This window comes from Ranitomeya imitator, chromosome 3 (assembly GCF_032444005.1).
Source record: "Ranitomeya imitator isolate aRanImi1 chromosome 3, aRanImi1.pri, whole genome shotgun sequence".
NCBI lineage: Eukaryota > Metazoa > Chordata > Amphibia > Anura > Dendrobatidae > Ranitomeya > Ranitomeya imitator.
In genome coordinates this window covers 122,698,618-122,712,803 of record NC_091284.1, presented here as the reverse complement: position 1 = coordinate 122,712,803, position 14,186 = coordinate 122,698,618, and the positions used below count along the sequence as shown (strand labels likewise).

General features: G+C 45.7%; 1 protein-coding gene across 1 annotated transcript in view; it reads right to left on the bottom strand.

The window, feature by feature from the left end:
* The window catches only part of DPH1 (diphthamide biosynthesis 1), a 378,970-nt gene that overhangs the window by 27,801 nt on the left and 336,983 nt on the right, over window positions 1-14,186 (bottom strand). Inside the window, exon 7 of the mRNA XM_069761363.1 lies at window positions 13,915-13,983. Coding sequence (XP_069617464.1) covers window positions 13,915-13,983 — 69 coding nt within the window. The remainder of the gene's footprint in view (window positions 1-13,914; window positions 13,984-14,186) is intronic.

Genomic DNA, 14,186 nt, shown 5'->3' with positions numbered 1-14,186 from the left:
GGGGGTCTGATCCTGGGTCTCAACCTTGTGTTGTGCCAGGTGAGTGTACCCGGGTTTTTCCGAAAACATCCTCTGTCGCTGCCTCAACAACTCCTCCGCCTGCTGTCTCTCCCGGGGACCTAAGTCTTTACCCCAGTCTTTACCCCGGTGTACCTGGTCCCATGTTTTAGACTGAGTCCTCTCCCCTAAGACATCAGGCAAGGGAAGTCCGGCTAAATCCTCTGCTTCAGGTGCACAGATGGCCACTACCTCTTCAGGGCGCTCCCGATAGGGCTTCAGCATATTCACGTGGAATATGCGGATAACCCTGGGGTCGTCACAATCGGCAACATTGTAGGTGGTGTCGGCTATTTTCCCCACTACCTGGTAGGGCCCCTGCCATGCAGCTTGGAACTTGTTCTGCCTAGTGGGCTCTAACACCAGGACCTTCTGCCCTATTTCCAAGGTGCGCTCTCTGGCCCTCCGATCGTACCATACGCGCTGGCGCCGCTGGGCCACCTGCATGTTCCCACGTACAGCCTGGGTCAGCTCCTGTAGGCGGTCCCGGAATTTCAGCACATAGGGTACAATAGGTACCCCTTCTATGATGCCCTCCCCTTCCCAGTGTTCTAGCACTAAGTCTAGGGGTCCCCTTACCAGTCTCCCTTATACCAGTTCGAACGGGGAGGACCCCGTGAATTCTTGGGGCACCTCTCGATAGGCAAACAGGAGGTGAGGCAAGAATTTCTCCCAGTCCCTGTAGGTCCTGGTAAAAGTCCCAATGAGCTGTTTTAGCGTCCCGTTAAAGCGTTCACACAACCCACTGGTTTGCGGGTGGTACGGGGCGCTTCTAATGGACTTTACGCCGCACAGCTTCCACAGTTGGTTGGTCACCTCTGCTGTAAACTGGGTACCCTGGTCTGAGATAATCTCCCGGGGAAATCCAACCCGTGAGAAAACCTGGAGCAGGGCAGCCGCCACTGTCTCTGCCAGTATATTAGGTAACGCAACCGCCTCTGGATACCGTGTGGCATAATCTACCACTGTCAATATATACCTTTTCCTTGACGGACTGGGTTTGGCTAACGGCCCTATCAGATTGACCGCTACTCGGCTAAATGGTTCCTCCACAATGGGGAGGGGGCATAATTTGGCCTTTCATCGATCTCCCCTCTTGCCAATGCGCTGGCAACTGTCACAGGTCTGGCAGTATTGACGAACATCATAGGTTACCGCCGGCCAAAAGAAGTTTTGTGTCAGATGACGCCTGGGGCGACTGACGCCGGAGTGCCCGGCCAAGGGTATGTCATGAGAGATTCGCAGTAACTCCTGCCTATACTTCTTGGGAACTACCAGCTGTCATTTTATAGTGGGGCTTGTCCCTCTGTGGTGCTGCTCTGTGATCCGGTAGAGGAGTCCCTGCTTCCATATAAACTGTTCCCCTTCCAGTACCCCTCTCCCCTCCTGTGCCTTCCCACGATATCCCTCCAAAGAAGGATCTTCAAGTAACTCCCTCTTAAATTCATCTGGGGTGGCCCAAGAAATGTGTCTGGCTATGGGAATACGTGTAGGGCTGGGATGTCTTACCTGGGCCTCCTCTGAGTGTGATTCCGCCTCCGCAGCTCGAGCTTGTCTCCGGGTGGTCACAGGATATGTCTCAGCCAGAGGGGCAACCGAGAAGGCAGACAACATGGGCCCCAAGTCATTTCCCAGGAAAACGTCTGCAGGCAAATCCTCCATCAAGCCGACCTCAACAAGGCCATCCTTTAAGGTACCTTCACACATAACGATATTGTTAACGATATCGTTGCTTTTTGTGACGTAGCAACGATATCGTTAATGAAATCGTTATGTGTGACAGCGACCAACGATCAGGCCCCTGCTGGGAGATCGTTGGTCGCTGAATAAAGTCCAGAACTTTATTTCGTCGCTGGACTCCCTGGAGACATCGCTGGATCGGCGTGTGTGACACCGATCCAGCGATGTCTTCACTGGTAACCAGGGTAAACATCGGGTAACTAAGCGCAGAGCCGCGCTTAGTAACCCGTTGTTTACCCTGGTTACCATCCTAAAAGTAAAAAAAAACAAACAGTACATACTTACCTACAGCCGTTTGTCCCCGGCGCTGTGCTCTGCTCTCCTCCTGCACTGACTGTGAGCGTCGGTCAGCCGGAAAGCAGAGCGGTGACGTCACCGCTCTGCTTTCCGGCCGCTGTGCTCACAGACAGTACAGGAGGAGTGCAGAACACAGCGCTGGAGGACAGACGGCTGTAGGTAAGTATGTACTGTTTTTTTTTTTACTTTTAGGATGGTAACCAGGGTAAACATCGGGTTACTAAGCGCTTAGTTACCCGATGTTTACCCTGGTTACCGGCATCGTTGGTCGCTGGAGAGCTGTCTGTGTGACAGCTCTCCAGCGACCAAACAGCGACGCTGCAGCGATCCGGATCGTTGTCAGCATCGCTGCAGCGTCGCTTAATGTGAAGGGGCCTTAGCTCCCCAGTTCAGGTGAATCCTGGCAGTGGGTAGTCGATGTATGGCTCCCCCTGCTACACGGACTGCCACTGTCCGGTCCGTCTTCTCTTGGTCCCGAACGAGATGAGGCTTCACAAGGGTCAAAGTTGCTCCGGAATCTCTTAGTCCTTGCATGCGTTTCCCATTAACCCACACGACCTGTCGATGCTGTTGTTGATTATCTGCCCGGGCTGCCTGCACGGGGTCTACTTCATGCAGCATTTCCTCCATGTCTTCCACCCCTTGGTTAGTTGTAGCCCCCAATGCCGGGTCAGCTTCGCCTTGGTAGCAATGTACAGCGGCCCGGCGGAAGGTAGCTGTTCCCGCCTTTGGCCACTGGGTATGCTGAGTCCGGTTGGGACATTGTCTTTGCAGGTGGCCCAGCTGACGGCAGGTGTGGCATCGCACCCCAGGGGAACTGTGGTAGGCCGGGTTTCTAGCTGGTCCCCCTACAATCTTCGGTGGTTTGGGGCCCTCCAGGTCCATGGGCGGACCCCTAGTGACCATCTTTGATCCGGACAACTGAGGCCTTCTGGCGTCATGATGTTCATCGGCCAGACGAGCGGCTTCCTCAAGAGTCATTGGTCGCCTGTCCCGAACCTTTCCTGTGTCTCGGGGTTTAGTCCATTAAAGAATCGTTCTAACAAGAAGAGCTGGAGGACGTCCTCCTTGGTGGTTGCTTGGCTCCCTTGTCCCCACTGTAGCAGTGACCACCGTAATTTACAGGCCCATTCAGCGTGGGTATCGGTTACTCATTTTACAAGTCCGCGGAACTTTTGGCAGTATGCCTCTGGTGTCAGCGCATACCGGGCTAAGATCACTTCTTTGATCCGCTCATAGCCCATACAGTCCTCATCTGGTACCGTGCGATAGGCGTCCGCTGCCCGGCCTGTCAGCTTGCTGGCCAGAATCTGAACCCGTTCCTCCGGCTTCACTTGATGAAGGGCACACTGCCGCTCAAAGTCCTGCAGAAAGCCATCAATGTCTTCCTCTGCCTCCCCCAACTGTCAGAAGGCATTATACTGGATCTTTTTGTGGCTTACTGTTGAAGGTACCTGGGCGGAGGCCAGAGCTCCCCTTGCTCGCTGACTCTCCTCTCTCCGCTCTGCCATCTCCATCTTGGCCAGCTCCACTTTGGTCCGCTCTGCCATCTCCATCTTGGTTAGCTCTATCCTGGTCCACTCGGCCATCTCTTCCTTCAGATCAGTACGCACATCAGCCATCACCTCTTGTATGATCTCTACTGCAGGGTTTGGGCCATAGAACGCCAGTCTGTTCTTTACCTCCCTCTGGAATTCAGTCTCCTCCACGTTCACATTGGGGGCGCTGCACTGTCATGTTCCATGATGGCTGCTATCAAATCCGCTTTTGTTTTGTTGCTGGCGATTAACCCTCGGGCTTCCACCAGATCTTTTAATGTAGTCCTCTTTAACTTCTGGTAGTTGTCTTCCATTCATTCCTTTCCTCCTGTAGATGTATCATATCCCGCTGTCTGCCACCAGTGTAATGGGGTCTACCATGCTGTAGTACATCTTTCAGCACCCCCCGTGTTTCAGGAGGTCCACTCTGCTTTTGCTGGATTCTGAATGAAGGACGCTGGCTGGAATTCCTTGATTACGTGAGAGCATATAAAAGCTGACTGCTACTCCACGTATTTCCAGTCTAAAAGAACACACTTTATTCACAGCACACAGAATATATAACACAGATACACAGGGCAGGCCAATAGAAAAAGCAGGCCAGACATACATTACAATAGCCACAGGGGGCTGGAGCCTGCTGATATTTACTGTGGGAATTACAAAGGTGGGGGAGGACAGAATGGGGATATCGTGTCCTCTCTGCCCAGGGGCACAGCCTGTGGACTGATGCATTTCACATGGAATCTATTATACATAATATATACTGCATAACATATTCTTGGTGCTGGGGGTTCTGTAACAATACCGATGTATAGATAGAAGGAGAAAACCTTCATCTAAAGGCTGGGGGCTGGATTTTATACACCGGGGATAATGAGCCTAAATGAAAAACCTGAATTCACTGGCAAAGACTTGTGTCCAATATTATTCACCATATAGTGTATTTATCTAAACATATAAAAAATAAATATTTTATGTATGAAAAATCAAGCAAGAAAAACCTTATGATATGGATCTTATCTACAGTATATGGCCAAAATATTGGGACAGACCGCTAAATCATTGTCCATGTTTGGCATGAAAGTCTATGATCACTCTATGAGACTACAAACTTGTAAATCTTCACAGTGAACACCATAAATTGAGCGAGACCAGCACATCTAATGGAATGTGGCAGGAAGTACGCATAGCACATACCTAGGGGTCACATGACTGCTCGGGCTCACCGCCGGCATCGGAGAATCCTGACAGTGTGCTGGGAGGAATCACAAGTCTGCAGATACATACTGTAGAGTGACTGCAGACTTTCATGGCACATCTGGACAACCCCTTTAAATTTAGGTAATTCATTCACCTCCATTGCTACATGTTTATAAAATCTAGCTCCTCACCATGTTGTCTGCCTCTACTAAAATTTGTGAAAGAAAGGCTTGTTCGATGTCTAGATTCACTTGGAGTTTTTATTTCAAGTGTATTTTGAAGCAGATAGTGTGCACTTACCCTACAGAGTTTACTCAATTCAACTATGGTGCTTTAAACCCTTTACCAATGTGTTTTTTTTTTTTTTTTTGCGTTTTTCACTCCCCTACTTCCCAGAGCCATTACTTTTTTATTTTTCTGTCAATATGGCCATGTGAGGGCTTGTTTTTTTTGCAGAACAAATTGTACTTTTGAACGGGACTATTGATTTTACCATATAGTGTACTGGAAAACAGTACAAAAATTCCAAATGCAGTGAAATTGCAAAAAAAAGTGAAATTCCATATTTTTTTTTTAACCATGTTCACTAAATGTTAAAAGTGACCAGCCATTATGATTCTCCAGGTCTCAGATGCATGGAGAGCCTGTGTGTTATGACTGTCACACAGCCGTGACACGTGCAGCTGTGGCAGCGGACACCTGACTATTGGGAGCTCTCCAGGTATGCGGGATCCCGCTGCAGCTATTCGGTAAGCTCTATTAGCGAGCCAAATAAGAAGGGATCCCACGATATTCGCTCATGTTCAGACGTAAAGGGGTTAATAGGATGCTACCATTGCAACTAGTCAGATTCTTCCATTTTTTCCCACCTAAATATTCCATGATCAACTGTGAGTGGTAACATTGAAAAGTGGAAGCGTTTAGGAACCACAGCAACTCAGACATGAAGAGGCGGACCACATAAAATTGCAATTGGAGTCACCAACACTCAAGTTCTACCTGAAAGTTCAAAATGTGGTGGATAATTGGATGTGTTGGGGCACAGAAGAATTACATAAAAAGGGGGATACTCAGAGGTTTTGTAGGCAATTGGGTGAGGAATGATCAGAGATTACGTGTTGGAAGATATCTGGAGATTAGTTCAGAGATATATGGAGGAGACATATTATGGATGGCTTTGTAGGTCAATGTCAGTAGTTTGAACTTCATACGTTGGGGAATTGGGAGCCAATTAAGTGATTTGCAGAGGGGAGAAGCGGAAGAGTAGCGAGGAGAGATGTGGATTAGTCTGGCAACAAAGGATGTATTGGAGAGGTATGAGACTGTTAACAGGGAGGCCACACAAAAGGATATTGCAGTAGTCGAGAAGGCAGATGATGAGGGCATGCACTAAACCTTTAGGAGAGTCAGGGTTGAGGAAAGGTGGGATTGTAGAAATATTTTTTTGAGTTTGAGGCAGCAGGAAGAGGTAAGAGCTTGAATGTGCTGTTTGAAGGACAGGGAGAGTTGAGGTTTACTCGGAGACAGCGGAAAGTGTGAAGTCATTTATTATGTAACCCCTTTTCACATGTACAGCACCATGGAATTAATGGTGCTATATACGGTAAATAAATAATTATAATAATTTATTGTGATAAAGAAAGATTATGAGTTCAGATTTGTGTACACTGACCTTTAGGAAGATTGATGAAAAGGAGGAAAATATGGCTGATAGACACTCCTGGATTTTACTCAACAGATAGGTGATCTCTAGGCCACAGAGGTAGATCTGATTTCCATCAGTGTAAAGTTGGTACTGGGAGCCATGAGACTTTTTGAGTTCCCAGGACATAGGTATAGATGGAAAAGAGTAGGGGTCCCCAGACAGAGCCCTAAGGGACACCAACAGAGAGTGTGGGATAAGGAGGTAACATGTGGAAGACGCGAAATGTGCGGTTAGAAAAGTATGAGGAAATCCAGGAGAGGGAAGATAGGATCTGTAGTAGTACTGAGTGGTTTACTGTGTCAAAGGCAGAGGACAGGTCTAGAAGGAGGAGTATAGAGAATTACTGCTGGGGCAGCACGGTGGCGCAGTGGTTAGCACAGCAGCCTTGCAGCGCTGGAGTCCTGGGCTCAAGCCCCACTAAGGACAAAATCTGCAAAGAGTTTGTATGTTCTCTCCGTGTTTGCGTGGGTTTCCTCCGGGCACTCCGGTTTCCTCCCACATTCCAAAGACATACTGACAGATTTAGATTGTGAGCCCCAATGGGGACAGCAATGATAATGTGTGTAAAGCGCTGCGGAATATGTTAGCGCTATATAAAAATAAAGATTATTATTATTAATTATCTGTTAGCTTTGGCAGTAAGTCATTAGTACGTTTGGTTAGGGTACTTTCAGTGATGTTGTGGTGACAGAAGCCAGATATTAAGTTGTCAAAGAGTTAGTTAGATGAGAGGTGGGAAAGTGTTCATTGTGTTCGAGGAATTTTGAGGTGAAAAGGAGCAGTGATATGGGATGATCGGTGGATATTAGGTTGGCTCGAGGGATGGTTTCTTCGAGATAGGTGTAATTGTGGCATGTTGAAAGCAGAAGGGAAGGTACTAGAAATTAACGATAGGTTGAAGAGATGGGTTAGGGTTGGTACAAGCGTTGTGGAGAGGATGGGGAAGAGGCGGGACGGGGTTAAAAGCACAGGTGATGAGGTGTGATTTAAAGAGAAGATCAGTAAGATCTACTTCAGTGATGTTGAGGAAGGTTTTGGTGGAAGGCTAGTGATCTGTAATACATAGAGCTTGAGGTGGTTGAGGAATGCCTTGTTTGAAATGTGTGGCAATGTCCTCTGCAAATATCAGGGAGGACCGAGGGGGATGTGATCTGCTAAGGAGGGGCTTAAAAGTGTTGAAAAACTGTTTGGGATTTTGGAACAAAGAAGATACGAGAGTTGTGAAGTAGTCCTGTTTAGCAGAGGAGAGTGCAGACTTGAATGTGGTGAAATCTTGTTTTCTTGCAATGGTGAGCTGCAACCTTGGACACTTGCGGAAGCTTTTTAGTGAGGTTGTTGTGCCACAGTTGTCTACTGATTTGTCGCACTTTGCCATGCACAAGAGGGGCAGACTGAGTCAATAGCTGATGCAAGTGTAGAGTTGTACAAAACAGTGGCATTGTATGTGTCGTGAAATGAAAATATGAAGGCCAGCGGTAGAAGAGAGTCAGAGTGTGTGCGAATGTCTAGGTGTGCAAAGTTCATGTGGGGGGCATGCTAGTTGCTAGACATGGGGAGAAGGTGAGGAGGACAGGGATAAGAACGCGAGTAGATGGTGGTTAGGGTAAAGGGATTGGTTAGATAGGGAGCAAAGGCGAGTGAAGATAAAGTCTAATGTATTTTCGTCTGTGTAGGTGGCTGCGGAGGACCACTGAGTAAGACCAAAGGATAAAGCCAGAGACAGAAGATTGGAGGCAGGTGTAGGTCGGGATGTTAAAGTCACCCATAATAACGGTGGGAATGTCAGCAGAATGAAAAGTTTAGAAGCTAGCTAGGTAAGTTGTCACTAGAGGCAGTGTCCGGGCCCAGGGGTCGGTATATGATGGCCACTTAGAGGTTTGTAGAAGAGCAGATTCAGACAGAGTGCACTTCAAAAGAAAGGAGGATAAGGGAGGGTAGAAGTGGGATTGGGTGATGGTACAATTGTTAGAAAGGAGAAGACCCACTCCTCCACCATACCATTACTACTCTGAGGGCAAGGAGCGTAGCTGAGGTGAAAGCCACCCTAACAAAGCACAGCTTTTAAGAAGGTGTTGCCCAAAAGACAGACATAAGCCTTAACATCAGCCCAACAGGGGAGTTTCATAGCATGGGTTTCCACGCCAAAGCAGTTGCATGCAAGCCTCATATGACTACATGCTTATCTATCAGCCTATCAGCCTAGTGGACGAGTCTGGGTTTGACGAATGACAGGAAAACATTACCTGCCCAACTGCATTTTGCCATTTGCAAGGTTTGGTGGAGAAGGGATAATTCTATGGGTTATTTTTCAGGGGTTATCATAGACCACATAGTTCTAGTGAAGGGTACTTTGTGGCAACAGTTTGGAAAAGGCTTTATTCTGTTCCCATATGACTATGCTCAAAGCAAAGTTCATGAAGGCATAGTTGGGTGATTTTGATGTGGAATAACGTCCCTGGCCTCACAGAGCCCCAACCTCAACATCTTAAAACACCTTTGAAATTAACTAGAACAGGGATTATGAGGATGGTCCTGTGGTCTGATCACACAAATGTTCTGGATGAATGTGCAAAAATTACCACAGACATATTCCAAAATCTAGCAAAAAAGCTTTCTAAGAAGAATAGAAGCTGTTACAGGAGCAAAGTGGGGACCACCGCCATATGATTACCTATGCATATAGAATAAGGTTTCATAAAAGACCCTGTATGTGTATTGTGGTGCTGTCCAGACACTTTTCTCTATGTAGTGTATGTAAATAAAGCAAAGCAATAGCATTGCATTCTAGTTAAAATTCACCTTAAAAGGGGATGTTCACTATTAAAACAACCTCTTCTCAATCACCATATACTCCCCTCCAGTGCCATTCCATTGTTATGTCAAGTGAGAAAGACAGCCAACTAGCGGCTGCTAATGTGCCGCTTCACAATCCCTTCTTTTGGACGAAACCGACATCCGAAGGAAGTCAGAGAGCAGCAGCTCTCACATTTTTTTCAGTTATCAGTTTTGTCAGAAGAATGCGAGTGTGAAGCAGCACATTAGTGGTGGCTGATCGGCGGCAGGGTTCACATGACATAAGGTCGCTCGAGCCCCAGGAGTTAAGGCGCAGATGTTGCTTGAATAGCGCAAGCACTGGAGGCGAGTACAAGACTGTTATTTTACATGCAGGAATATAGTGATTGAGAAGAGGTTGTCGGAGTGGTGGATAACCCGGTTAAAGAACCATAAGGTAAATTAAAGCTCCAGATGGCTAAAGACAAACGATAGTACAGCTAATAACTCCAATGCTAAAGAATAGCATTTCTATTGAAGAAGGAATAAGTAGCAGTCAGTTACCTTTTGATGTGCTTATGTTATGGGGGAACAAAGGATCAAAAATAATACCATGCACCAACCACAACTACTCTGTTGGCAGATCCTGAACTATATAGGATGTGCTAGCAAAAATCTAAGGTCAGCTTTAGTCAACATTGGGATTTCTTGATTAGATTAATATAATAGTAGACCCCAGTCAAGTCTTATCAGCCAGAACAGAGTACCTATACAAAAAGTAGCCCTCTTCCTCCGGAGAACATAGTTTTCTTGGTAGGACAGAGCACTTATTTCAATGGATAACATATAATGCATGACTCCCCTTTTCGCCAATCGTGTGATATCTGCAGCTCCAACTGGACAACGATCCCATGAAGGCTCTAACCTGTGGACGTCTTCCCTTTCAAGAAGTGAGAGGTGTCACAGTGAATGACACCACCACATCTCCATAAAATAAATGAATGAGCACATTATCCAAAGTCTTCCATTTTTTTATTGAAGATATTTAAGACATTACTAAGAGTAAGTAAACTTTTGATAATTTTGATATGTTGTTGGGTCTCTTAATTGCAAGTAGATCGGTGAGGATCAAGGTTCTGAGACCACCTCCACCACCAAATGCTCAGCTCAGGAGACAGGAGTACACAGATGGTGACCAAGCACAGAACATAGAAAGCATCGGCTAGTACAACATCTGTACCACGCTCGGTGTGCAATGATGTAGCATCTGGCGCTCCTGTCTCCTGAGCAATACTCCTCTCGGGGCTTTTTGAGTGTTTGTTTGCGGAGTCTCAGGACCTAAACTTCCACCAATCTCCTTGCCATTAAGAAAAACATAAAAAATAATAGCAAAAGTTTAGTTATTCTTTAAATTTTTTTTTTGTTTGCACTGTTTCCTTGTAAAGTGTAAGTCCACTTTTGAAGAGAATTCAATGGATTAAATATCCAGATAGACAGTGATCTACAAAGAATATGGAGTGATTGATGTGTAGCTATAGCATTTCCCACGGCCCATTCTTATTCTATGAGGTATTCTGATTTCTGCTGACAGACAAGACCATTAAGAATTTAGCGGAGCTTTTGTAATGTAAAGTTCTTCACTTCATACAATTTTCCCCCATCACACTAGCATACATACATACAAATCCATAGTATAAATTGTAAAACTGACGTTTCAAAGTTGATCTATGCTTTAAGCCTGCCATTAAGCTCACCTTCTATAAAGTCAGACCTTTTAGCCTGATCCTCAAATTTCAGAGCACCCCATCTTCTTCAGCTATTAAAAATTAAGCTCTAAATTTCATGATTTATGGATTACCCCTATTCAAAGCATTAGGCACAGTTTCTCAACCCTTATCCCTCCATTACTATGTGTGTTGATCCAAGTTTCTGAACACATTTTAAGCTTTTACACACAAGATTTAATCTAGATTTCTGAATATCTGTGCACTTAGTTCCAGTCTGAACTAAGTGTTCTTTACCTGAGCACCAGATTAACAATGCATTCGACAGACCAAATGCAAATCCATCTTTGCTGTAATCTGAAGAGGAGCAGGATTCAGGCCATGTCATTTTTGGAATACCAACCCACGACATATGAAGTAAGGACAAAGCAAATTAGCTGGTCTAATCTCCGTCTTCGTCCACTGTACAGAGCTCGGAAACACGCTTTTTATACCAGGTCCACACTGAGCTCGAATCTGTGCAGTAACTTATAACAAACATTTATTCATACTCCCTGCATCATATTCAGAAATGCAGAGTACATAACAAGTCTGGTGTGTAATGCTTTAAACCCCGGGAATGATCATGAAACAAGCCCAGCTCAGCATGAACATTATTTATTGAGGATAAAATTTAAAAAACATCTCAAAGTTATTCCAGAAAAGTGAGCCAAGGAAATAAACAGATAAAATAAATAGTATCCGCAGCATAACATTATAATGAAGGGCACGAAATGCACAAAAGTGACTAATTCTCTCTAACCTATTGTTAGGATGAGAAATAAAGAGACATTGGCATTAGTTACAGAACCCTGCATCCACAAGTAGACGTTTTTATCGTCATTTAGACGTCTACCAAAGCCTTTTAATATGTTAAAGGGAACCTGTCACCCCGAAAATCGCGGGTGAGGTAAGCCCACCGGCATCAGGGGCTTATCTACAGCATTCTGATTATACTCACCCAGGGGCGGTCCCGCTGCTGGTCCGGTCGGATGGGTGTCTCTGGTCCGCTGCGGCGCCTCCCATCTTCATTCCAAGACGGCCTCTTCTGATCTTCAGCCACGGCTCCGGCGCTTGCGTACTTTGTCTGCCCTGTTGAGGGCAGAGCAAAGTACTGCAGTGCGCAGGCGCCGGAAAGGTCAAAGAGGCCCGGCACCTGCGCACCGCAGTACTTTGCTCTGCCCTCAACAGGGCAGACAAAGTACGCAAGCGCCGGAGCCGTGGCTGAAGATCAGAAGAGGACGTCTTGGAATGAAGATGGGAGGCGCCGCAGCGGACCAGAGACGCCCATCGACCGGACCAGCAGCGGGACCGCCCCTGGGTGAGTATAATCTAACGTCTTTTTCTCCTCTTTCAGGTAACATCAGGGGCTTATCTACAGCATTACCAAATGCTGTAGATAAGCCCCTGATACCGGTGGGCTTACCTCACCCGCGATTTTCGGGGTGACAGGTTCCCTTTAAAAGATAGTGTTCTTCATGGAACATACATTCAGTTGGAACGATGGTATATTTGGCCTTTAATCTACAAAGGCTGCCAAGAAGAACTTTGACGTCCACACCGATCTCTGATAAAGTCACTTGTACTTAAGTCTAGCTAGGCTCATGATCTTAAAGGTTCTTTAATATCCTGAAGCCTCAATCTAAAATCCCATTATTTTGACATTTCAGTGAAGAATATGGCGTATCATGTCCAGAATGCTAAAAGTAAAAATAAACACTCAGTAGGCCATGATGTCTTACGACACAGACTACCAACACATCTAAAAGTTCCAGTGTTTACAATCTCATGCCAACGACTTTCAAAATGTCATATTATTAGAATTCTATGACCCAGATCAAGGAGCCAGCCTGTCCATGTATTACATGGTTGGTCAATCACCTAGACTAAGGTATACTATGGCCAGAGGCATATCTACACTATAATAACAGCTGAGGGTTAGAGAAGCTGGGCCAACCTCTTTTTAACAAGGGGTTATCTTTATAATGCATCCATTTTATCAAGAGTTTATTCGTATTACCAAAAATAACTGTACCAACACATGCATTTCATCATAGCTGTTTATGAAATGCTGTTCATTCAGGTGTTCTTCCTACCATCACCCCTTCCACATTTATGCATAATTTGGCCGAGTGCTCATGTATTCTCAAAAAAGAGAGAGGAATGAGTCACAAAATAGATTAGGCATGATTAATTTCAACATGCCTGATCCTTCCTTCAAGTGACATTTGCAATGAAAAGAGTTATTACACCCCAGGACACATGAGATATTTGGCAGGTTTGGTTGATCTAATGTGTATGACCACCTTTATGCAGACTTTATGCAGATCGTATATAACAATTTTCGATTTTTTTATTATTTTTAACAATAGATCTTTTTACTATTGATGCTGCATAGGCAGCATCAATAGTAAAAAGTTGGTCACACAGGGTTAATAGCAGCGTTAATGGAGTGCGTTACACCACGGCATAACGCGGTCCATTAGCGCTGCCATTAACCCTGTGTGAGCGCTGACTGGAGGGGAGTGCGAAGCGGGCACTGACTGCGGGGAGGAAGGAGCGGCCATTTTGCCGCCGGACTGTACCCGTCGCTGATTGGTCGTGGCTGTTTTGCCATGACCAATCAGCGACTTGGATTTCCATGACAGACAGAGGCCGCGACCAATGAATATCCGTGACAGACAGACGGAAGTGACCCTTAGACAATTATATAGTAGATGATTAACATTTTTTTTATGAATAGATTGTCACAAAAACATGATGAGAGGCCTCATTAATCTTCTGCATGGACATCAATAAATCTTTAAAATAACAGATAAGCCAATCAAAAAGCCCATACCTGAAAGCTTTCGTGTCGGGGTTGGCAATCATTACGGACTCCAGATGAAAGCGCCCATCGCCCAGATACCTACAAACAGACAGATATTAAAATCCTAAAATGCAAGGCAACTATTTAGACGTGTGAATAATCAGGGGTGCTTTTGGAGACAAGTAAGATATCAGACCGCTGGCATTTACCACATAAAATCCCTGGCACTGGCATCATTGTTGTGAAGGGTTTCGTGTAGCTATATGGACAATAGATAGAGTATACAAGTATTTCCCATACTT